The following is a 26194-nucleotide window of genomic DNA, read 5'->3' as shown; positions in this document are numbered from 1 at the left end:
TTGTGAAGCATGATCTTCCACCCACAAAGCCAAGCTGACTATTCTTAATCAAACCCTGTCTTTCCAAATGCATGTATATCTTACCTCAATCTTATCAACTAACTTACCCACCACAGGTGTTAGGTTTACTGGTCTATAGTTCCCAGGTTTTTTTTTTGCAGCCCTTCTTGAATAATGGCACAACATTCGCTACCCTCCAGTGTTCTGTGACCTCACCCGTGGCTAATGATGATGCAAAAATACCAGCCAGGGCCCCCGCAATTTCTTCTCTAGCCTCTTGCAGTGCTCTTGGATATATCTAGTCAGGACCAGGAGATTTATCCACCTTCATACAATCTAAAACATCCATCACCTCCTCGACCGTAATATATAGACTGGCTCCAAGGTATCACCACTAACTTCCCCAAGTTTCCAAGTCTTCATGTCTTTCTCAACAGTGTACACAGAGGAGAAATATTCATTGAGGACCTTGCCCCTGCGGTTCTACACATGCATATCCACTTTGGTTCTTGAGAGTTCTATTCTGGCTCTAGTTATTCTTTTTCCTTTCATATACTTAAAGAACCTCTTTGGATTCACCCTAATCTTCTCAGCCAAGGCTATCTTGTGCCCCATTTTCACCCTCCTGATTTCCTTCTTCAGTAAACTCCTGTATCCCGTATATACCTCCAGGGAATTCCCTTGATCCCAGCTGCCTGTTCTGAGCCATACCTCCTTTTTTCTGATCAAAGCCTCAATATCTCTTGTCATCCAGGGTACTTTATTCCTGTCAACCTTACCTTTCACCCTCTCAGGAATATATGGACCTTGAACTCAAACTATCTCACTTTTAAAAGCCACCCCCCCCACCCCAACAAGCTAGAGGTCCCTTTGCCTACAAACAAACTACTCCAATCAACCCCTGCAAGGTCCTGTCTAATTCCATCAACATTTGACTTGCCTCAATTTAGAACTTGAACCTGCGGACCAATTTTGTCCCTCTCCATAACTATTTTAAAATTAATAGAACTATGGTCACTGATCCCAAAGTGCTCCCCCACTGTCACCACAGTCACCTGTCCTGCCCTATTTTCCAAGAGTAGGTCGCGTTTTGCCCCTTCCCGAGTATACTGCTTGAGGAAACTTTCCTGAATGCACTTAACAAATTCCACTTCATCTAAGTCCTTAATGCTATGGCAGTCCCTTAGATTCCTGATGAAGGGCTTATGCCCAAAATGTCGATTTTCCTGCTCCACGGATGCTGCCTGATCTGCTGTGCTTTTCCAGCATCACATTCCTGTTCTGGCAGTCCCAGTCTATGTTAGAAAAATTAAAATCTCCTACTATGTCAACCCTATTGTTCTTGCAAGTCTCCCCAATCTCCCTGCATGTTTGTTCCTCTAATTCTCATTGACTATTTGGGGGCCTATGGTACAACCCCAATAACGTCACCATCCCCTTCTTATTTCTTAGCTCTACCCACAAAACCTCACTGGATGATTTTTAAGTTATTTCATCTCTGATTATTGTTGTGATATTCGCCTTAATCAAAAATACAACTCACCTACCCCTCTTTCCACCACCTCTGTCCCGCCTAAAGCACCTGTACCCTGGCACATTAAGCTGCCAGTCCTTGTCCGTCCTTTAGCTATAAGCTCATATTCAAGTCCTCTCAAAATAAATGCCATTGTTGCATTTGCCTTCCTAACTACTGACTCAAATTTGTGTAGGAAACACCAAAAGAGACTTAATCAGTGTGTGGGGAAAATGTTTGGGGATTAGCTTCATTGTGATTCGTGATTGAAACTGCTTTTGAACTTCCTTTAGCTGCCATTAACTAACATCCCTCACTTTTCCTGTTCAGCAATCCCACTTCCTGCACGATTGCCACAGCCCTGTACTGTCAAGTACCTGCTGGAGCGTTACCTGGATATTAACTGCGTCCCACGACGTTCCTTCTTTGATCTCTTGTCATACTTTTCTCCTGATGAGATGGAGCGGGAAAAACTAAAGGAATTCAGCTCAGCTGAGGGCCAGGACGAGTTGTATAGCTACTGCAACAGGCTTCGCAGGACCACCTTGGAGGTAGGCCAGAGACACTACAGCTCTCCTTTATATTGTGCCTTTCATATTGTGAAATGTCCCTAGATACTTCACATGAGCATTATCAAATAAAATATTTGACACTGAGGCAAGTAAGGAGACATTAGGAACAGGTGGTCAAAAATTTAGTCAAGGAAATAAATTTTAAGGAGTATTTTAAAGAAAGCGAGGTCAAGAGGCATAAAAGTTTACATAATCACAGAAGTGTTACAGTGTGGGAGGAGGCCATTTGGCCCATCATGTCTGCACCAGCTCTCCAAATTAACATAGTGCCATTGACCTGCCTTTTCTCCATATCCTAGTACATTGTTTCAATTTATATAACAATCTAATGCCTTCTTAACTATATTAATTCCAGACCTGAAACTCCCATCATATTTGCTACTTTTGTAAATCACTTTAAATCTGTGCCCTTTTGTTCTCTATCCATTTCTGAGAGGAAACAACTTCTCCCTATCAACTCATCAGCCCACTCATGATTTTTCCATCAATTCCCTCGAAGCCACTTTTTCTCCAAGATCAACAGCTCTAAGGTCTCCAATCTATCTTCATAATTGAGGTTTCTCATCTAATAAATTGTTACTTTGAATATTCAGTAGCTCATGGACAGACTACATCAATAGAAAAAAGTGATTGAGGAAAAGAATTTCAGAGTTTAGGGCCAAGGCAGCTGAAAACACAGCCAATAACTGAGCAAAGAAAACTAGGGACATGCAAGACACAAGAATTCGAGGAGCACAAATACCACTGAGGTTACAAAGCAGGTGGGAAGTACTGTGAGGAGTCATAGAGTCATAGAGATGTACAGCATGGAAACAGACCCTTCGGTCCAACCCGTCCATGCCGACCAGATATCCCAACCCAATCTAGTCCCACCTGCCAGTACCCAGCCCATGTCCCTCCAAACCCTTCCTATTCTTATACCCATCCAAATGCCTCAAATGTTGCAATTGTGCCAGCCTCCACCACATCCTCTGGCAGCTCATTCCATACCCATACAACCCTTTGGTCTCTTAGGTCTCTTTTATATCTTTCCCCTCTCGCCCTAAACCTATGCCGTCTAGTTCTGGACTCCCTGACCCCAGGGAAAAGACTTTGTCTATTTATCCTATCCATGCCCCTCATAATTTTATAAACCTCATCCTCCGATGCTCCAGGGAAAACAGCCCCAGCCTGTTCAGCATCTCCCTATATCTCAAATCCTCCAACCCTGGCAACATCCTTGTAAATCTTTTCTGAACCCTTTCAAGTTTCACAGCATCTTTCCGATAGGAAGGAGACCAGAATTGCACGCAATATTCCAACAGTGGCCTTAGCCAATTAGGGTTAAAGGTTAAAGTTTCACAGCCTACAGGACTATCTGGCAGACAGTAACTGCTTGAGGTTTTCCACTGCTGAGGGAGATTATTCATGTGGTTTGGGCAGTGGCTGGTTTATCAGCCAATGTAGTGCTGTGGGGGGGCACCTGATTGGTCAGAGGAAGGAACTATGCCTTGGGAGGAAGAAGGAGCCTGACAGTTCAGAGCCAAGGAAAGACTTGGGAGGAGTGCGATGTTTCTTTTACTTTCAGTTTTCTCCTTCAAATTGAATTCAGGACAAAGATAATGTTTTCTGGAATGTTTTAGAAAAGTATAATGCCTTTGCAGGTGACACCAAAATTGGTGGGTGTAGTGGACAGCGAAGAAGTTTACCTCGGATTTCAACAGGATCTTGATCAGGCGGGCCAATGGGCTGACAAGAGGCAGATGGAGTTTAATTCAGATAAATGTGAGGTGCTGCATCTTGGGAAAGCAAATCTTAGCTTTTACACTTAATGGTAAGGTCCGCGGGAGTGTTGCTGAACAAAAAGACCTTGGAGTGCAGGTTCATAGCTCCTTGAAAGTGGAGTCGCAAGTGGAGTCGCAGGTAGATAGGATAGTGAAGGCGGCATTTGGTATGCTTTATTTTATTGGTCAGCGTGTTGAGTACAGGAGTTGGGAGGTCATGCTGCGGATGTACAGGACACTGGTTAGGCCACTGTTGGAATATTGCGTGCAATTCTGGTCTCCTTCCTATCGGAAAGATGTTGTGAAACTTGAAAGGGTTCAGAAAAGATTTACAAGGATGTTGCCAGAGTTGGAGGATAAGAGCAAAAGGGAGAGGTTGAACAGTCTGGGGCTGTTTTCCCTGGAGCGTCGGAGGCTGAGGGGTGACCTTATAGCGGTTAATAAAATCATGAGGGGCATGGATAGGAGAAATAGACAAAGTAGAGAGCGTAGGTTTAGGGTGAGAGGAGAAAGATATAAAAGAGACCTAAGGGGCAACGTTTCACGCAGAGGGTGGTACGTGTAGGGAATGAGCTGCCAGAGGAAGTGGTGGAGGCTGGTACAGTTGCAACATTTAAAAGGCATCTGGATGAGCAAATGAATAGGAAGGGTTTGCAGGGATGTGGGCCGAATGCTGGCAGGTGGGACTAGATTTGGTTGGGATATCTGGTCAGCAAGACCGAGTTGGACTGAAGGGTCTGTTTCCATGCTGTTACATCTCTATGACTCTATGGCCTTTTAATCCAGTACTTGTTTTTGTTGTCACTGGGTGGCTCTTAGTTGTGTAAAGTTCTGAAACTTCTTTGTTCTTTTCTAGATACTGTATGACTTTCCTCATACCACCTCAGCCATTCCAGCCGACTATCTCTTTGACCTCATTCCTGAAATTCGACCTCGGGCATTCTCCATTGCTTCTTCGCAGCTGGTAAGAACCCCACTCCTTCATGGAATTCATTTGGGATACAATTGTCCAGGATGAGGCTGTTTAGGCTTCAAACTGGTCTTGCTCACATTTTGTAGTAACCATCAAAACTGAAGATTGGGCAGCTTCCCCTGTGATGGAACCAGGTGAAGAGGTCTGATTTATAGCATAGCAATTATATCACTGGATTGACTTCTTCAGAATTTGAGTTTGTACAGGTACACAGCACTCAGTTTGATAATACTGGAAATAAAAAGCTGGTATGAGTGCAAGTCACAATGATTGTTGCAAAGAGCCAGCCAATTGACCACTTTAGGGAAGGGAACCTGTTGTCCATTCCTGGTCTGGACCTGTATCAGGAAAGTACAGTTTATGCTTAAGGTCAAAGAAAAATGGAGCATATCCGAGGTACTGCACAGTGAACTTCTGTTCTTATGATGTGACACCGCAGCAATGAAGCAGATTCTCTGAATATACTGTAGGTCTAGCAAGATCCTCATTTTATATTGCAACACAATTTCAGGCAGAGAAGGATAAACAACAAGTGAAATCTAATGACCCAATGACGCTGAAACCCACAACCTGGGAATGATTATCGAAGTTAAACGAATTTGTAGGTCAGAAATTTGGAAAGTTTTGAGTGAGCATTAATTTACTAGCAGAGCGGAGATGCTGTGAGATACTCAACAGCAAGCACCCTGTCCCACCAGCTAAAATGAGAATCTGTAGCACAGGAACCAGTTTATCTCCTAATTGGATGATATTTGATATGTTGGCTACAAGGACTAGTTTGAATCTGTGACATAAAGGTACTCCTCATTGACCAAGTGCCGTGTGTAAAACTGCATGTGGAGGAATTTTGCCACATTTTATTCTTGCTGTTACCTCTACCCAACTTGTGCTAAGGCAGTGACTCTTCCTAGGCTGCAGATTCCTCAGACGAGCAGCTTCCAAACCTAATTAAACAGCCATCTTCACTTGTGACACCGGGTGGCTGCAGGTAACAGGCTATCCCGCATGTGTCAGCAAGGTTTTGTCTTTAGAGAATATTTCAGCTGAATTCGGTCTTGTTTTACTTGGGTGCATTTATCCTCGCTAGGTATGAACTTCCGTGGCTGAATTGTTTTTCCTTTGTCGATCACTACACTGGTCGCAGAATTTGGTCCTCTCTCTGTTTTCCATACATTTGCAATGCTCATTTGTTAGTTTGATGTCAGACAGCAATGTTTTGCAGCCTGAGTAATGGTGCTGTTGAATGGTATGCCCAAAGGATATTACCTGAGGAATATTATACCTGTGAGAAATACAGGAACACAAGAACTGGGACATTAGCTGGATTGCACTGCTAACGATTAGTGTCTCATGCTTGTCAGGGGACCTACACAGACTTTCCTCTCCATCCTAATAGTGATCTTTGGAACAGCCAGAGGTCAGTGGAATTCAATGTGAAGAAAAGATTCTTAGTCCATTGTCTGTTTCCCAGGCTTATCCCAGTCAGATTCAGATTCTGATGGCTGTTGTTCGGTACAGGACCAAGTTGAAGAAGCCTCGTTGTGGCCTTTGTTCCAGTTGGCTAGGATCCCAGAATCCACAGCAGAGTAAGTCTCACATATTGACACTCTAACCCCTGATCTTCAATTGTTGTTTGAAAGCTGGCTGTTTCTCCACACCTTGGTATGTTGACACTGGGACTGCACAGGCAAGTTCATTCGTGACAAAAATAGAAGTTTCTGGAAAAGCTCAGCAGGTCTGGCAGCATCTGTAGAGAGAAATTGGAGTTAACATTTTGGGTTGAGTAACCTTTCCTCAGAACTCATGTTTGAAGTTTATTCAAGTGTATTAGTAATATGGTTGTATCCAATGAGGGTTTACATCTTAGATACTTCTCCATTATCCTCGTTAGGATTAGTGGACTGGTTTATAATTCTCTCAACAAACTGTGACTTGGTGAGTCTTCAATTTATTTTTCTCTCTACAGGGAGAAAACAGAATTCTGCTCAATTCACACCTACTCTAGGTGTTGTGTCTAAGGTCATCCACTTGGTGGAATACATGATCAAACTTATTTTGGTTTTGACTTTGATTGGTGTGATATTGACCATACTATCACTGTAATGAGAGTCACACCGTAGGTGTGAATTGAGCAGAAGAATAATGGAGAAGTATCTAAGATGTAAACCCTCACAAATAAATTTTAAGCTTAATTAATAAAATGAGTTCTGAAACGTTAATTCCGATTTCTCTCCACAGATGCTGCCAGACCTGCTGAGCTTTTCCAGCAACACTATTAGGTGTCAATGATGACTCACTTGAATCAGAAAGTTGTAGCTCTGTTTCCTTTATTGTAAGCACTAGGGTCCAATTTGCCTGTTAGCCCAATTCTCACTGTATCCCAATACCTGTCTATAAATAAAAACCAAAAGAGCTGCTGATGCTGGAAATCAGAAAGAAAAACAAATTGTTGGAAAAGCTCAGCAGGTCTGGCAGCATCTGTGGAGAGAAATCAGAGTTAACGTTTCAGGTCCAGTGACCCTTCTTTAGACCTCCTTCTTAGTAGTTTCTGATTTCCAGCATCTGTAGTTCTTTTGATTTTTTTTTTAATAAATAAGCACAGATTGGTTGGCATAGGAAGAACTTTGAAATTAAATATTTCCTCCAGATCTGGCCTTCTGGGCAGAATATGTTCAGCCAGTTTCTATTACAAATATCTAATGAAATTCCTTTCTGTGCAGCTGGTATTGCGCTATTTAAAATATTAAATTTGTGCTGCCGAAGTACTTACTCAAGATGCTTTATTCTGAGTTTAGGAGTTTTGGAAAGGTTGTGTGCAGAAACGCTGTTTCCTCAAGCCAACAAATCTATGTTTTTCAGCTTTAGCAGACTGTGTTTCTTGGTACTAACTGGAAAGATCTTAAGTCCCCTCTCCTGAGTACTGACTTCCTTTGGGAAAATCAATTGTTATGACTAAGTCCCCTTTTGTTCTACATGCAGGTGCTGTTTATGTGCCATTATGGGTGAAGAAGGGGATGCTGCAATTTCCCACAGATACCAAAACCCCCATAATTATGGTTGGACCTGGCACAGGAGTGGCGCCATTCCGAGCAGTAATCCAGGAACGTGTTGTGGAAGGAAAGAAAGGTCAGAGGTTGTTGGCTCAAACACATGTTTACTAAATGGACAATGTCATTAGTTCTCCCACAACCTGTTGAGATAGCCAGTGTTCTTCTTTGGTGATCTGTCAGATCGAAGCAGGTACTTACCAAAGAGTTCCAAATTAATGAGAAGGAGAGAGAAAGACAGAGGCTGCAGGAGATAGAGGTAAATAAATTCATGTCTGGTTGTCTGCCTACTTATAGGAAAAGAAAAAAAAATGCATTTCTATAGCTACTTATACAATCTCAGGGTGTCCCAAAGCACCTCTCAGCCAGTGAAGTAGATCTGAAGTGCAGGGATTGTTGTAATGTAGGACAGTGGCAGCCAATTTGTGGACAACAAAATCCCACAAATTTGAATGATCAGATAATCTGTTTTCAAACTGATGTTGCGTGTTAGTTGGGGATAATATTGAGTGGGCATCCAGGAAAACTCCCCAGCTGTTCTAGCCAGATAATCTTTCATGTCCACCTGAGAAAACAGATAGGGTTTCAGTTCATCATATCATCTAAGAGACAGCCTCCAAGCAGTGCAGTGCTCCCTCAGTACTGCACTGGGCTGTCAGTTTCAATATTGTACGAGCCTGTGGAGTGAAACCCCAGCCTTCTGACTCTGACGTGATAGTGCTGACCAGTGCACTGTCTCTGCTAACATGATGGCCAGATCTAGGCATGTAACAAAGAACTGTTTTTTGGTTTGCAGTGGACTCTATGTATCCAGGATGAGTGCTTCTTCAGTCATGCTCAATCACCAAGCTTATACTAAAAGTGACGCTGCTTAGTGGGGCTAATAATTTGCTTTATTTCCCAATCACAACACTGTTAGTTTCACAATCAACTATAGCCCTACAAATTAACACTGCAGTATGTCCTTGGACACCAAGTCTCTCCCTCATTGTGTTGCAGCCTACAGCTGTCTGACTCTCACTGAATGCCCAGGCTAAGGCAACTCCTTAAAACAGATTAAGTAACAGAAAAAGCACATGGGTACCTTCTGAGACATTACTAACCAATGTGATTTGTCCAAAACAATTGCACATCCCTCAATTAAACCACCTCTTACTTGCCTGTAACTGGCCAAACTCAGCATGGGGACTGCTTGGGGAGATTAGATCCCAGTCACACTTCAATATTGTTGATGTTAAGTTGTTTTGGTGGTGGTGGTGGTGGAGAGAGTGAGAGTGAAAATTACCACAGAATCCCACTTCATGACACAGTGCTTTCACCATTAGGTAATTACCTATTTTTTGGCTGCCGAGGGAAGTCCAAGGATTTCTTCTGCCGAGCAGAGTGGGAGGAGCTGAACCAGAAGGGCTTACTGACCCTAATCACAGCCTTCTCCCGGGACCAGGTAAGGTGTGCAACAGAAGCATGTGGAAGGGCTGGGCCTAGAGTTTTGAGGCTGTTGTGGAGATAGCAAAAAACAAAATCAGCTTTTATGTCTAAATTCCAACAATATCTTTGTTTCAGAAACCATCTGCTAGTGCTACTGTCCACTTCGTTGTCAGTACTGCTGTTTACTTTGAGATTTATTACTGAAATAAAATATGCTTTATTCACAAAAAAAAATCTATAAGTACACACAAAATTGTTTTCAGTCTGTTCTGTACAATTCTATCAATGAGAAAAAAGAAACAAACGATACATTGGAAGTTATATCCCACACAGCTACCATGCAGTCGAAGATAACAAGGGCACTTATAATTCATACAGGAAGAAAATATTTACGTTTTGAGGCAATGAGGGGTTCTGAGTACTGAATGGACCCCCGTCACACTTTGGCGTAAGACCTGAGACAGTGTTCTTTTCCCACTGCACCTTAGTGACAGCTGCCCAAACCTTTAGTACATCCCTCAGCACATAGTCCCAGACTAGTTTATGACATGTTTTAATACTTGTCAGCAGGGTTTGGTGATGAATCTAATGAATTTCCAAGATCTGTTTGAGTTTTGGCTATTTAAGAAGCCCTCCTTTATGTTACGGTTGTTGTGTTAGAACATAGAATAATACAGCGCAGAACAGGCCCTTTGGCCCTCGGTGTTGCACCGACCTGTGAACTGTACTCAGCTCGTCCCCCTACACTATCCCAAAATCATCCATGTGCTTATCTAAGAATTGTTTAAATCTCCCTAATGTGGCTGAGTTGACTACATTAGCAGGTAGGGCATTCCACGCCCTTACCACTCTCTGCGTAAAGAATTTGCCTCTGACATCTATCTTAAATCTATCACCCCTCAATTTGTAGTTATGCCCCCTCATACACGCTGACGTTAATTGGGCAAGGTCTGACATTGGCTCTTAGACATCCCTGGGGAGTTTCACCCATCACCTCACTGAGGCTTCAAGGTGAGCTTCAGTGGGTTGGGACCTGATCTGAGGTCCTGTGAAATGTACAAGACAGATTATATGGTCATCAGCACATTGTTAACCGCTGTTGGTGGAATGTTAGGGATGTGAGTAAAATCGATAAAGCTGACACTACTAAAGCAGAAGGAAGTATGGCAGTTCCACAAACAGCAGTAAGATAAATGAGCCAGAAACAGTTGGTTTTGAGATAACTATCGGACACAGATAGCACACCACTGCCCATATTCAAAATAGTGGTTCTGAGATCTTTCAATTCCACATAAGAACTCAGAAGGAGCTTTGGTTTCAGGTGTAATTTAAAAAGACGGTATCTCTGGTAGTGCAGTTCTGGCCTGGAATGTGACTGAACTCTCAATCTCCTGACTCAGACAAGAACACGACCCAGCCAGCCACAGCTGACATTGAGAATGAGCCAAAGAAACAAGCTAGATCGGACAATGACAACTGGAAGTTGCACTGATGATCTTACCTAGCATGGTGATGAAACACTTGCATGACAACCCATCAGCTCAGTGAGCTAACCTACAACCACAAATGAGAAACTTGACCAACTTGTATGATTGTTCCTGTCTCACTGACATTGTAATCTTTCTCAACTCTTCCCTGATGTGTTTGTTTCATTTAAAATAACAGCCCTGTGTGTGTTTTCAATGTAGGAGGATAAGATCTATGTCCAACACCGGATAAAGGAGAATGGATCTCTGATCTGGAAGCTTATTCAGAATGAACAGGCATATTTCTACATAGCGGGGTGAGTGGGTCAATGATGCTGACCATGGTGCTGGACTGCACCATTGCAAGTGAGTCAGTAATACTCATTGATGAATGGATGAGGCAAGGGATAAAATTTGGGAAGATGTGGTAAATCAACAAAACATGTTAATATGGAAATGATGAGCAGACAGTGAGAGGAAGGGATAGAGAGTACAAATTTATAAGAGTGAAGCAATAAATCGAGGCTATAAAAATAATAAAAGTATCAAATTAAAGGCATTGCATTTGAATACACATCATTTTAATTAAATAGGCGATTTCATCCCAAAGTGCTGAAGGAATTGGCCCAAGAGGTAGTACATGCAAATAGAAATAAGGAGAAAGAAGAAATGGGAGCCTGTCAGAAGCTTACAGCAATAATCATGGCTGTTTTAATCTAGATATGTGGTGAGGTAATGATCTAGTGGTATTATCATTAGACTATTAATCCAGGCACCCAGGTAATATTCTGGGGACCCACCATTGTCACTACCCTTGGGTATGTAATGTCCCATTAGCAGGACAGACTCGGCAGAGGTGGCATCACAGGAGACAGTTGCATTGGAAGTCTTCAATATTGACTCCAGACCCCATGATGTCTCATGGGTTCAGGTCAAGAGGGCAAGGAAACCTCCTGCTGATGACTATGTACCATCCTGCCTCAGCTGCAATCACACACATTGATTATGATTGGTCAGGTCATTACCCTGAGAAGTGCACCGCCTTTTAAAATTAATTAGAGGCCGTTATCAGTCCATAAACGTAGAGGTAGCTACACTCCAATGACAAAGAATTCCAAGGGAAGGACCTATCTATGCTAAACTAAAAAATGTTAAAGATAGTGTCACCCTTAAAGAGAAAGTATGATTACGTAAAAATGGGTGAAGGTCAGACGATTGGACAGAATACAATAAAAAAGCAAAGAATGATGAAAGAATTAATTGTGGATAAATTAGTGAATAAGAGTAAGCTGATTGGAGTTAATAAAATGAGCACTGGTTTGATAGAAAGTGAGCTAGAGAATTAATAACAGGAAATAAATAGATGTCATTTGCATTGAACAGACCTCTTGTTTTGGTCTTCACTAGTGAGGATACAGTAACATCCCAGAAATAGCTATTAATCAGGAAATGGAAGGGAAGGAGGAACTCAAAGTTTAATCACCCGGGAAGCAGTACCGAGCAAATTTTAGGCAATGTGGGCTGACAAATTCCTGAATCATGTTGAACTTCATCCTAGGGTCTAAAAACAAGATATTAGTGAGATAATTGATTTGTTGGTTTTAATTTTTCAATTAAAATTCCCTAGATTCAGAGGATTTTCTGTTAGATTAGAAATCCTTTTATTCAAAAAGGGAAGGTCACTAGGAAGGGAAGTACAGACCAGTTAGCTTAATATCTGTCAAGGGAGAATGTTTGAAACTATTACTAAATGCATAGAGCAGGACAATTAGAAAAGCTCAAGATAACTGGGCAGCATAAACAGAGTTTTCTGAAAGATAAATCATGTTTATCCAATCCATTCGAGTTCTTATGCTGCCCAAAAGGCATTTGATAAAGTACCGTATCAAGGATTATTGCAGAAAATAAAAGCCCCTGGTATAGAGGGTAGCATAGGGAAGCATGAATAGAAGATTGGCTTGCTACCAGGGAACAGTGAGGAAGCACAAATGGGTATTTTACAGATTGTCAAGATGTAACCAGTGGTGTGCTGCAGGGACCATTGAGTCATACAGCATGGAAACAGACCCTTTAGTCCAACTTACCCCTGCTGCCTCAACTTTTCCTATTCATGTACCTGTCCAAATGTCTTTTAAAAATTGCAACTACCTGCGTCTAACACTTCTCCTGGCAGTTCATTCCACATACGAAGGTTCCTTTTAAATCTTTCTCCTCTCACCTTGAAAATATGCCATTTAGTTTTGAACACCCTACCCGAGGGAAAATACTTTTGCTGTTCACCTTATCTATGCCCCCTATAGTTTTATAAACATTGATAAATCACCCCTCAACTTTGTATGCTTCAGTGAAAAAAAGTCCCAGCCCTTTCAGTTCTAGGAAAAAGTCTCTGGCTATCCACTGTATCTATGCCTCTCATCATCTTGTACACCTTTATCAAGTCACCTCTCATCCTTTATTATTCCAATGAGCAAAGCCCCATCAACCTATTAATGGACAGAACGGTGGCTCAGTGGTTAGCACTGCTGCCTCACAATGCCAGGGACCCAGGTTCGATTCCAACCTCAGGTGACTGTCTCCTTATAACTCAAACCCTCCACTCGCAGCAAAATATTTTCTGAACCCTTTCCAATTTAATAATATCCATCCTATAGCCGGGTGACCAGAACTAGATGCAGTACTCCAAAAGTGACCTCACCAATGTACTATACAACTGCAACATGATGTCCCAACTCCTGTAATCAGTAGTCTGAGCAATGAAGGCAAGCGTGCTAAATGCCTTCTTAACCACCCTGTTTTCCTGTGATGCAACTTTCAAAGAACTATATAACCTGAACCCTTGGGTCTGTCTGTTTGACAACTCTATCCAGGGCCCTACCGTTAACTAACTTTGGTGTAGAACATAGAGCACAGAAGAGTACAACACAGTACGGGCCCTTCGGCCCTCTGTTGTGCTGACCTGTCATCCTGCTCCAAAATCAAACTAACCTACATTGTACCATAATCCACGTGCTTATCCGAGAGTCGCTTAAATGTCCCTAATGTACCTGACTCTACTCCCACCGCTGGCAGTGCATTCTACGCACCCACCACTCACTGTGTAAAGAACCTACCTCTGACATCTCCCCTACACCATCTTCCAATCACTTAAAATTATGCCCCCTCCTGATAGCCCTTTCAGTTCTGGGAAAAAGTCTCTGGCTGTCCACTGTATCTATGCCTCTCATCATCTTGTACACCTTTATCAAGTCACCTCTCATCCTTTATTATTCCAATGAGAGAAGCCCCATCAACCTATTAATGGACAGAACGGTGGTTAGCACTGCCGCCTCACAACGCCAGGGACCCAGGTTCGATTCCAACCTCAGGTGACTGTCTGTGTGGAGTTTGCACACTCTCCTCTGGGTGCTCTGGTTTCTACAATCCAAATATAGGTGAATTGGCCATGCTAAATTGACCATAGTGTTAGGTGCATTAGTCAGGGGTAAATGTAGGGGAATGGGTCTGGGTGGGTTACTCTTCGGAAGGTTGGTGTGGACTTGTAGGGAATCTAATCTAGTTTAATCAAATCTTTCTTCATAAGAAATGCTCTGCAGTCCAGGCAGCATCCTGGTAAATCCCCTCTGCACCACCCCCTAAATCTTCCACATCCTTCCTATAATGAAGCAACCAGAACGGAACACAATATTCCAAGTGTGGGCTAACCAGGGTTTTATAGAGCTGCAGCATAACCTCATGGCACTGAAACTCCCCCTGCAATTGAAAGCCATCACACCATACACTGCCTTAACAACCCTATTAACATGGGTGGCCACTTTGAGGGATCTATGGACATGGACCCCAAGATCCCTCTGTTCCTCCACACTGCCAAGATTCCTGCCTTTAAACCAGTATTCCCCATTCACATTCGACCTTCCAAAATGAATCACTTCACACTTTTCCAGTTGAAATCCATCTGCCACTTCTCAGCCCAGCTCTGCATCCTGTCAATGTCCCGTTGCAACTTACAACAGCCCTCCACACTATCCACAACTCCACCAACATTCATGTCAACAGCAAACTTACTAACCCACCCTTCCACTTCCTCAATCCAAGTCATTCATAAAAATTATAAAGATGACAAATCCCTACGGAAAACCACTGGTCACCGAGCATCAGGCTGAATACTTTCCATCCACTATCACCCTCTGTCTTCTATTGGCCAGCCAATTCTGTATCCAAACAGCCATATTTCCCTGTATCCCATGCCTCCTTATTTGCTGAATGAGTCTATCGTGGGGAACCTTCTTAAACGGCTTGCTAAAACCCGTGTACCCCACATCCACTGCTCTACCTTCATCAATGTGTTTTGTCACATCCTCAAAGAATTCAGTAAGGCTTGTGAGGTACGACATGCCTCTCAAAGTCATGCTGACTATCTCTAATCAAGCTATGCTTTTCCAAATAATCACAAATCCTGTTTCTCAGAATTCTCTCCAGTAATTAGCCCACCACAGACATAAGGCTTGAGGGGCTGAATGGCCTACTTCTAATATTTTGTATTCATGTATGTATCTCTTCTTATTGGTCTCCTTATTTAATAAATGCAGTGGGAGCAGTTGAAAGTCGGTTTACTTAAATAGTACCTGAAATGGGCAGGTTGTTTTCTGAGCAAAGTTTGGACAGGCCAGGCTTGGATCCACTGGAGTTTAGAAATGTAAGACGTGACTTGCTTCTGTGGGAGAATTTAAAAATAAGACGTTGCCCATTTATGACACAGATGGAGGGGACAAAAATCTCTCAATCTCATTCTTTTTCAGAAGACCTAATTTCGAGGTCCTTGAATGTTTTTAAGACAGAGTTAGATCAATTCTTGATTAGGAATGGGGGAGTGAAAGGTTATCGGAAATGGGTGGGAATGTGGAGTAATTGGATCAGTCGTGATCTTATTGAATGATGGTGTAGGCTTGAGAAGCTCTAATAATATGCTCATAATTCAGGTTCAGTGATTGCTAGTTATGTCCTAGCTAGGTCTAAGTCCCTAGCACAGATCCCTCAGTTTATGCCCCAAGTACTGACTCAGATTTATGTTTTTATTTCGGTCAATTCTGGTGTTTTACTCTGTCACTGATGTTTACCCTTTTGGACATAGCTCCTGCCACAGCAGCAAGTAGAGGCCAGTCTGGGTCACAAACAAAACCAGAAATTGCTGGAAAAACTCAGCAGGTCTGGCAGTATCTGTGGGGAGAAAAAAGCAGAGGTAATGTTTCAGGTCCAGTGACCCTTCTTCATAACAGGTGATCTGGGTCTCCTGGCATTTGTCACAATGGGCCAGATTTAAAGCTTCATACTTGATGCTCTAAAAAATAACAATCACAAAGGAATTCATGATCCTTTTGACCTTCAAGCAGATGCTGATGTTGGGATGAGCCTGGCTCGTCGTCATGTTCCAGATTATAAAGTATTTATAATGCAAACAGGCCATTCTGCCCAAAAGATTCATGCCGATGCTTACACATTACACAAGCACTCTCCCATTGTACTCCTCTGTCTTTTTATTTGTTCTTGAGATGAGAGCGTTGGCGACTGGGCCAGCATTTATTATCCTTTGAGGTGGTGGTAATGAGCTTCCATTTTGAACCACTGCAGTCTGTGTGGTGTAAATATAACCCAGCGAGCTGTTAGGAAAGGAGTTCCAGGATTTTGGCCCAGCAGCTCTGAAGGAACAGGAATATATTTCCAAGTCAGAATGATGAGAAGTTTTGAGGAGAACTTGCAGGTGGTGTTCCCATGGATCTGCTGTCTTTATCCTTGAGGTATAGAGGTCACATGTTTGGATGGTTCGGTCAAAGGCGCCTTGGCAATGTGCCACAGTGCATCTTATACACTAATGCACTGCTGCAATTGTGTGTTAATGGTAAATGTTGAAGGTGGTAGATAGGGTGCCAATCAAACAAACTGTTCTGTCCTATATGGTGTTGAACCTCTTGAGTATTGTTGAACTCAGTTGAAACTTTATTGCTGGAACAGCACAGCAGGTCAGGCAGCATCCAGGGAACAGGAAATTCGACGTTTCGGGCACAGGAAGGGCCTGTGCCCGAAACGTCGAATCTCCTGTTCCCTGGATGCTGCCTGACCTGCTGTGCTGTTCCAGCAATAAAGTTTCAATTTTGATCTCCAGCATCTGCAGATCTCACTTTCTCCTATTGTTGAACTCATCCAGGCAAATGAAGAATATTCCATTACACTTCTAAGTCACTTGCCATTTAATTCCTAGTCACAGATCTGGTTTAATAGCCACAGTATTTACTCTATTGGTTTAGTTCAGTTTCTGATAACTCCTGGATATTAATCATGGAGGATTTGGTGATGGTGATGGATAGATTCTTTCTTGTATGACACAAATGTTACTTGCTACTTAACAGCCTAAGAAGCCTGAATATTGAACAGGTTTTGTTTCATGAGGGCACAACTGCTTCAGCATCTAAGGGATTCCTTTACTAGCACACTGTTTTCCTTTCACCACTCATCTTTCTTTTGAGATTCCACTTAAACGCCTCTCCACCGTTTCCTTTGGTACTGAATTCCACATTCTAACCATTCTCTTGGAATAGATTTTTTTTCCTGATTTTTCTGATTATATTTATTAAAAGCTTGTTGTATAAGGTATTTCTGCTTCTCTGTGACTCTTTAACCAATCCATGCTTGTTCTATTTTCTGTTTCCCACAGAAACGCTAAGATGATGCCAACACAGGTCACAGATTCCCTAATGTCTATTTTCCAGTCGGAAGGTGGCCTCTCAGAACCTGAGTCTGAGCAGCTTCTCGTGGAACTGGAACGATGTGGCCGATTCCAGACAGAGACCTGGTCCTGACCATCTCAGGAAGTAGCGGGTACAACCAGCAATGTGCCACTTAGACCAAGCTTGGAGTCCAAGCAACACATTCTGTCCTCCTGAAATAAGGCGACAGTGAGTGCAGTCCGATTGCATCGATTGTAACTCTGAGTTGGTTCCCAAACTTAACCACCAACCCCTCTCCACCCCCCATTCTCTCTGTCACTAAGGAACTGAAAAGAAAGTGATTGTATTGTGTTGTAATTTATCATTCACAAGATTGTTTCAGAAATCACTGATTACTCACTCAACTATAAGGATTCTGAAGGTTCCAAATAAAATGGAGATATATACCACTGGACTGGAGATTGAATAACCTTGTTTGTAATATTAATACTGATCGTGATGGTAAACTTGAAGGCCACATCTTCAAGAAGCTCCTCCATATTTCTGCTAATGGAACGCAAGATGTTCAGGGAAAGCTTCCAAATGGACTGTGGCTTAGCTGTGATATTTGTCGCTGACACAGCTTCCACATTGGAGGCTGGAGATGCAGAGCAATGAAAAGCTGGAGCTGTGAACCTTGTGTTTGTTCCTGGAAGTGCACACTCCTTATCTCCTCCCATTTCAGGCTACCCTCACCCCACCCTCAACCAAAGTCAAACATTGCTCACTTTCTTCAAGCAGCTACAACAGTGACACACTGTTCCAGAGCCAGCAAGCTGCTCTACCCCAGCTGAACCGTCTTCAGTGTAAAATCCCTGTATTGGAGAAGGGAAAAGACTGAGCAACTGGAGAATATCACCATCCCGAGGTGACTGGCTCAAAGACAGCCTGGACGCTGAGCTGGTGACTAGGTTAATGGCTGCTCTTAGAGATCAGAAGACCATGATAACTGAATACTGGATCAATACAATACAATAGAAAGCAAGAATAAGCTAGCCAGTAATGACACACCAGCAAATAGGAAGACGAAGGTACAATTGAACCTAAAGAAAGGGATACACACTGGGTACACAGATACTAAAGACATTGATAACTAAAGGGAATATGAAAAGATTAGGCAGTAAGTTCAAAAGAAAGCCAAGAAGAAACTACAAAACTAAATTAATGAGGAATATAAAAAAAACTAAGATATTCTTAAAAAAAAACAAATAACAAGTAAAATCACGATGAGGATATAGGACACACATGAGAAACTCTTAAATAATGATAAAATAGCAGGAAGAATTAATTATGGATGTTACAGTCATAGGGTCATACAGTGTGGAAACAGACCCTTCAGTCCAACAAGTCCACACCAACAATGTTCCCAAGCCAAACTAGTCCCACTTGCCTATATTTGGTCCATAACCCTCCAAACCTTTCCTATTCATTTACTTATCCAAATGTCTTTTAAATATTGTAACTATACTTGCAGCTACCATTTCCTGTAGCAGTTCACAGACAAATTATTTTGTGTAAAAAAAATATTGCCTCTCGTGTCCTTTTCACAGCTTTCTCCTCTCATCTTAAAAATATGTCCCCTAATTTTGAAATCCCCCCACTGCACAGAAAAGACCCTTGCTATAAAGGTCCCAGCCTATCCAGCCTCTCCTTCTAACTCAAACCCCTGATAACGAATAATGACATTTGGTGTTTACAGAGTTGACAGGCATGACATTAGAATTTAAAAAAACGTAAAATAATCCAAAAGGAAAAATCAACAAACAATGGAAAACCATTGCCTAAGAAAAGAAACATGCTGTCAAAGGATTTTTGTGTTGCATTCAGGAGAGATAGAAGAATACCTCATCTCAAAGGGAACAACAATTTATACTGTATGAGAAGAGGATACTTGTGAAAGGATTGGTAACTGGACTCTTGTTGGCTGAGGTGTTGCCATGGAGAGTGCAGTTATTAAATTGGGGATATTGTTGACCCCAAGGTTTATTTAAATTCAAAACATTCAAGTTGATTCTGATTGGTTGAGGCCGTCGGGAAATGTACAAGGGCACAGTTGCCTCTCAGGCTTTTGTTCAATTGAATGCCTGAACTTGTTATTTTTGTTTGCAGAGGAGAGGACAGTGTGTTTGAATAAATATAGTAGCTAACATGTGGAATTGAGTTGTTCTGTGAACCAAAACTGATTATCTTAATTTGGCTGTTAGTGTAATTCTGAGTGCATTTGGGATTGTTGGGTAAGTGATGTTCAGACATGGAATTACACCTGATGAAAGACTCCATGTTCTTAGATTTGGAAGCATGAATTGATTGAGTACAATCCGTTGCAAATCGATTTTGTGTTGGATGCGAGCCGTTAGTCACTGGGGCTTGTGGCCTATATACCTGGCATCACACTGCCACTGAAATGCATATCCCATATTACTCATTGTGATTCCATGAGTTGACTACTGGACATTCTTGATGCAATTCCTTTAATTTTTGTGAATCATTATAAGCTGTGAACAAATTGAATAAATAATTTTTCATACATTTACTGCTTTACTGTGTTTTAATTCAGCAACAGGAGTTGGGAGGTCATTGGTTAGGCCACTGTTGGAATATTGCGTGCAGTTCTGGTCTCCTTCCTATCGGAAAGATGTTGTGAAACTTGAAAGGGTTCAGAAAAGATTTACAAGGATGTTGCCAGGGTTGGAGGATCTGAGCTACAGGGAGAAGCTGGGGCTGTTTTCCCTGGAGCGTTGGAGGCAGAGGGGTGACCTTATAGAGGTTTACAAAATTATGAGGGGCATGGATAGGATAAATCGACAAAGTCTTTTCCTTGAGGTCGGGGAGTCCAGAACTATAGGGCATAGGTTTAGGGTGAGAGGGGAAAGATATAAAAGAGACCTAAGGGGCAACTTTTTCACACAGAGGGTGGTACGTGTATGGAATGAGTTGCCAGAGGATGTGGTGGAGGCTGGTACAATTGCAACATTTAAGAGGCATTTGGATGGGTATATGAATAGGAAGAGTTTGGAGGGATATGGGCCGGGTGCTGGCAGGTGGGACTAGACTGGGTTGGGATATCTGGTCGGCCTGGACGGGTTGGACCAAAGGGTCTGTTTCCATGCTGTGCATCTCTATGACTCTATTTGAATCTAGTGTTTTTGACACTGACTACATTTATAGGCATGTTATGTTACAGAAAGCTCTGCTTAACCAAAGTTTGGGGACAGTTCCATGGGATTCAATGTGAGATGTTATTGTGTTCAAAATTGAGGTATCTCGATGAGGTAAATTAGAAGAAACTGCCTTGGTGAAAGTATTGGGAATCAAAGGATGTTGATTTAAGAGAATTGGAAAAAGAACCAGAGATAAGAGGGGGAAGAACATTTTACACAGTGAATGGTTTGGAATACAGTACCAGAGATTGTGAGGGAGACAGGTTCAACTGAGTCTTTCAAGAAAATTGAATGTCTGAAGATAAAGGTTTGTAAGGCTGGGGAAGTGGGACTAGCTCAGTTGCTCTTGTGGAGATCTGATGAGGACAGAACAGGCTAACTGGCTTTGTGTTTGGAAACTATTCTATTACTCAATAGAAGTAGAAGTAGTCCCAGAGAAATGGCAGATAATTAATATGTTTCTATATACACATATAAAATGTGATAGAAAAGTTGAACTATCGCCTGGTTAATCAGTGTAGGAAAAGCAGTTCCTGAGTTGAATTTCCTACCTTTTGGGACTCTTTCTACCCGTATAACTTGTGATTGTTTGAAAATTTGTATTCTTGCATTTATTCTAATAAGTTTTGACAAGCTTTGACAATATGTTTATCTTTTTAGCAAAAACAAGGTGGTTATGTTGTAATTGTATAAAACACTTTGGCTCCATGACGTATATAAGTGCAGTTCTTGATGATACACTTAGGGAGGATGTGAAGGCATTATGGAGGTTTAGGAAAAAGATTCACGAAAATCTTTAAGGGTGGCGTAGTGGTTAGCACTTCTACATCACAGCACCAAGGATCCAGGTTCAATTCCAAGCTTGGGTAATTGTCTGTGTGGAGTTTGCTCATTCTCCCTGTGTTTGCGTAGGTTTCCTTCGGATGCTCTAGTTTCTTCCCACAGTTCAAAGATGTGCAGGCTAGGTGGATTGGCCTTGCTAAATTGCCCATAGTGTCCAGGGATGTGTAGGCTAGTTGGATAACCCCTTGGAAATGAAGGGTTACAGGGATAGGGTGGGGGCTGGGTCTGGGTTGGATACTCTTCAAAGGGCCACTGTGGACTTGATGGAGCAAATGGCCTGCTTCTACACTATAGGGATTCTATGAGAATGATTTAGGGATGAGGAATTTCAGTTACGTAGAAAGATTGGAGCAGTTGGAATTTCCCTCCTGAGAGAAGAGACTGTTGAGAGGTCATGCAACAATACTGAATGCCTTTTCAATTGACCATAGTGTTCAAAATGATGAATTCTAGACAAGTAGATGAGGAGGAACTGGCCCATTGGTGGAGGAATTGTGAACCGGGGGCACAAATTTTGATAATTAATGAAAAAAGCAAATGCATCATGAGAAACTTTTTCATGTTGCCAGTGATAAAGACCTGGAATGCACTGCTTGCATTAACAGAATCTGATCCAATTTAGGCTTTTAATTTGGAATTGCATGTTTTAATAGATCAATATACTGATTTGGAGAAGAAATAAAAGTTGGGACGTCATGTAAGTTAGCACTGCACACAATGCAAGACAGCATAAAGGCTGCCGAACTATAGAATAGTTAATTAGAGGCAAAAATATACGGTTAAGCGATTCGCTTATTTCCAAATGTAAGCACACAAATCCCAATATTAAATGTGATTCCACGATTAGACATCATTTTTTCAACAATCCCAAGTGTGCTCAGAATTGCACAATCAACCAATTTAAGATTATAAATTAGATTCACAGTGTGACTCTTGCTAGAATCATAGAAGTTACATTTATTCATAAACAGTGGTCTGCAGATAGCACATTTTGGTGTAGTTAATGAGGTGTGAATAGGTGGTTATTACGATTGGTTAAGACTTAAGCCAATATATAATATTGCATCTGTAAGGTGTACGAGAAACAAGACTCTCTCTCCTAGCCAGAAGTCATCACCCTGAAGTCAACAATATAAGTTCCCCAGTGTTTGCTGTTATTTGTCACTTTCAGCTTGTGCACCTGCCAGCAACCTCAGGATACAAATTGTACTCAATCAGTCTATGATTCACTGCGAGTTCTTATGCATTGTTGGAGACCAAAGTACAAGCCAACTCCTATTCAAGGCTCTCCATGGCTTACTATCAGTCTAGAGAACCCCACTCATCACATGTCTACAGGAGTAGTGCCAGAAGACTGGAGGATAGCAAATGTGGTTCCCTTGTTCAAAAAGGGGAGTAGGGATAACCCTAGTAACTATAGGCCGGTGAGTCTCACTTCTGTTGTGGGCAAAGTCTTAGAGAGAATTGTAAGGGATAGGATTTATTCCCATCTGGATAGGAATAATGTGATCAAGGATAGTCAGCATGGTTTTGTGAAGGGCAGGTCGTGCCTCACAAACCTTATTGAATTCTTTGAAAAGGTGACGAAGGAGGTTGATGAGGGGAAAGCGGTAGATGTGGTATATATGGATTTTAGTAAGGTGTTTGATAAGGTTCCCCATGGTAGGCTACTGCACAAAATACGGAGATATGGCATTGAGGGTGAGTTGGAGGTTTGGATTAGGAATTGGCTGGATGGAAGAAGACAGAGGGTAGTAGTTGATGGCAAAGTTTCTTCATGGAGTGCCGTCACTAGCGGTGTTCCGCAAGGATCTGTTTTGGGACCATTGCTGTTTGTCACTTTTATAAATGACCTGGAAGAGGGGTTAGAAAGTTGGGTGAGCAAGTTTGCGGATGACACAAAAGTCGGAGGAGTTGTTGACAGTGAGGAAGCATGTGGCAGGTTACAGCAGGATATAGAGAAGCTGCAGAGCTGGGCAGAAAGGTGGCAAATGGAATACAATGTAGCTAAGTGTGAGGTGACTCACTTTGGGAAGAATAACAAAAAGATGGGGTACTGGGCTAATGGTCGGATACTTGGTAGTGTGGATGAGCAGAGGGATCTTGGTGTCCATGTACACAGATCTCTGAAAGTTGCCACCCAGGTAAATAGTGCGGTGAGGAAGGCATATGGCGTACTGGCTTTTATTGGTAGAGGAATTGAGTTCCGGAGCCCTGAGGTCATGATGCAGTTGTATAAGACTCTGGTACGGCCGCATCTGGAATATTATGTGCAGTTTTGGTCGCCATACTATAGGAAAGATGTGGAGGCACTGGAACGGGTGCAGAGGAGGTTTACCAGGATGTTGCCTGGTATGGAAGGAAGATCGTATGAGGAAAGACGGAGACACTTGGGGCTGTTTTCATTAGAGAAAAGAAGGTTTAAGGGTGACTTGATTGAGGTGTACAAGATGATTAGGGGGTTAGATAGGGTTGACAGTGTGAACCTTTTCCCGCGTATGGAGTCGGGTATTACAAGGGGGCATAGCTTTAAATTAAGGGGGGTTAGATATAGGACTGAAGTTAGGGGTAGGTTCTTCACTCAGCGAGTCGTAAGTTCATGGAATGCCCTGCCAGTAGCAGTGGTGGACTCTCCCTCTTTATGGGCATTTAAGCGGGCATTGGATAGGTATATGGAGGATAGTGGGTTAGTATAGGTTAGGTGGGCTTGGATCGGTGCAACATCGAGGGCCAAAGGGCCTGTACTGCGCTGTGTTCTTCTATGTTCTATGTTCTATAACCCAAGAAGAATATCTCTGGATCCTGGGAGGGACTATTGTCAGGATGCCAACTGTTTTAGATTAGATTAGATTACTTACAGTGTGGAAACAGGCCCTTCGGCCCAACAAGTCCACACCGACCCGCCGAAGCGTATACCACCCAGACCCATACTCCTACATTTACCCCTTCACCTAACACTACGGGCAATTTAGCATGGCCAATTCACCTAACCTGCACATTTTTGGACTGTGGGAGGAAACCGGAGCACCCGGAGGAAACCCACGCAGACACGGGGAGAATGTGCAAACTCCACACACAGAGTCGCCTGAGGCAGAAATTGAACCCGGGTCTCAGGCGCTGTGAGGCAGCAGTGCTAACCACTGTGCCACCGTGCCGCCCACAAAATTGCACAATCTGCCCCAAAGGGATTTGAACCCATCTCCCCACAGTATTAGTTTGGGATTCTCGATTAGTAGTCCTGTGACATTACCACTACACCACTGCTTCCTCACATAGACACCACTGCTTCCTTCTTAAAACCGTTCCTGGATGTTTCATCATATGACTTTGCCCCATGCACTAGTCAATAGTCAGCTAACGTATCTATCCTTGCAATGCACTGCCATACTCTGTCAATTGGAAAGCAAAAAGATTCACTGTACAATTGGATGAAACGTGACTATCAGCCAGACGTTTTCTCAGGTTTTTCTATATTTTTACACCTGGATTTTCTGTTTCTCACAGGCTCCTCTGAGATTTTTGGGACAGCTATCTTTTGAGTTTCAGGGTTTTCACTAACAATGCAGTCAAATAGTAAAGTCACCTTCTGTATTTGTGTTGAAACTTTAGGTATTTAGATTCTGAAGCAGAAATAGAAAAAGTGATCAATGTGCTTAACGCTAGTTAAATTTCCATTAAATGTAAAGCCACAATACATGGAAAATAAAACATTAATTTTTCTCAACACTACTGTATTTAAAATAGCACAAGCCAACAGGCAGTTCACAGCAAAGTTTTTTTTTTAAAATAAACAATACGTGATTCTCTGCACAAAAATCCATCACCGTAAACACACCTTCGAGATCACTGAGGTTACCGCAAATGCTTTTTTAAGGGTTCAGAAAAGATTTACAAGGATGTTGCCAGGGTTGGAGGATCTGAGCTACAGGGAGAGGCTGAACAGGCTGGGGCTGTTTTCCCTGGAGCGTTGGAGGCAGAGGGGTGACCTTACACGGGTTTACAAAATTATGAGGGGCATGGATAGGATAAATAGACAAAGTCTTTTCCCTGGGGTCGGGGAGTCCAGAACTATAGGGCATAGGTTTAGGGTGAGAGGGGAAAGATATAAAAGAGACCTAAGGGGCAACTTTTTCACGCAGATGGTGGTACGTGTATGGAATGAGCTGCCACAGGATGTGGTGGAGGCTGGTACAATTGCGACATTTAAGAGGCATTTGGATGGGTATATGAATGGGAAGGGTTTGGAGGGATATGGGCCGGGTGCTGGCAGGTGGGACTAGATTGGGTTGGGATATCTGTCGGCATGGACGGGTTGGAACGAAGGGTCTGTTTCCATGCTGTACATCTCTATGACTATTTAATCAGGCAGTTACTACCATTTTCACTATATCTCATATAATGTTTCCTGAACATATGTAGCTTTAAGCTAGAGATTCAATCTTCATTTGCAAGTATTTCATTACCTCAGTGATTTTAGGATTTCCTAATGCTGGTTATCTGCATGCTCCTTTGTTGCTGGTTTGAAACTTCTGTTTACTTTGCATCCTCTCTGTCTTCCAACTGTCCCCTATAGTTTCCCCTCTTTCCCACCCCTTACATTCTTCCTCTTCCCCTTATGTAGCCTTTCCCCCCACTGCACTCCCTCTTTCCCCTTTACAGTGTGCCTCGCA

At 42.4% G+C, this 26194-nt stretch overlaps 1 protein-coding gene across 2 annotated transcripts in view; it reads left to right on the top strand.

The window, feature by feature from the left end:
- ndor1 (NADPH dependent diflavin oxidoreductase 1) overlaps positions 1-20049 on the top strand; it is a 51877-nt gene extending 31828 nt beyond the window's left edge. The window contains exons 9-15 of one of the 2 annotated variants that reach the window (XM_043719828.1): positions 1844-2064; positions 4705-4812; positions 6293-6407; positions 7801-7947; positions 9194-9312; positions 10985-11079; positions 17469-20049. In XM_043719828.1, the coding sequence (XP_043575763.1) occupies positions 1844-2064; positions 4705-4812; positions 6293-6407; positions 7801-7947; positions 9194-9312; positions 10985-11079; positions 17469-17613 (950 nt within the window). In that variant the 3' untranslated portion in view covers positions 17614-20049. Of the gene's footprint in view, positions 1-1843; positions 2065-4704; positions 4813-6292; positions 6408-7800; positions 7948-9193; positions 9313-10984; positions 11129-17468 lie in introns of both variants that reach the window. The other variant, XM_043719829.1, reaches the window with a different exon arrangement.
- The last annotated feature ends 6145 nt before the right edge of the window (positions 20050-26194 follow it).

This window comes from Chiloscyllium plagiosum, chromosome 30 (genome assembly GCF_004010195.1).
Source record: "Chiloscyllium plagiosum isolate BGI_BamShark_2017 chromosome 30, ASM401019v2, whole genome shotgun sequence".
In the NCBI taxonomy this organism is placed as follows: Eukaryota; Metazoa; Chordata; class Chondrichthyes; order Orectolobiformes; family Hemiscylliidae; genus Chiloscyllium; species Chiloscyllium plagiosum.
Note: the sequence above shows the minus strand (reverse complement) of the source record. Positions and strands in the feature narration are given on the sequence as shown.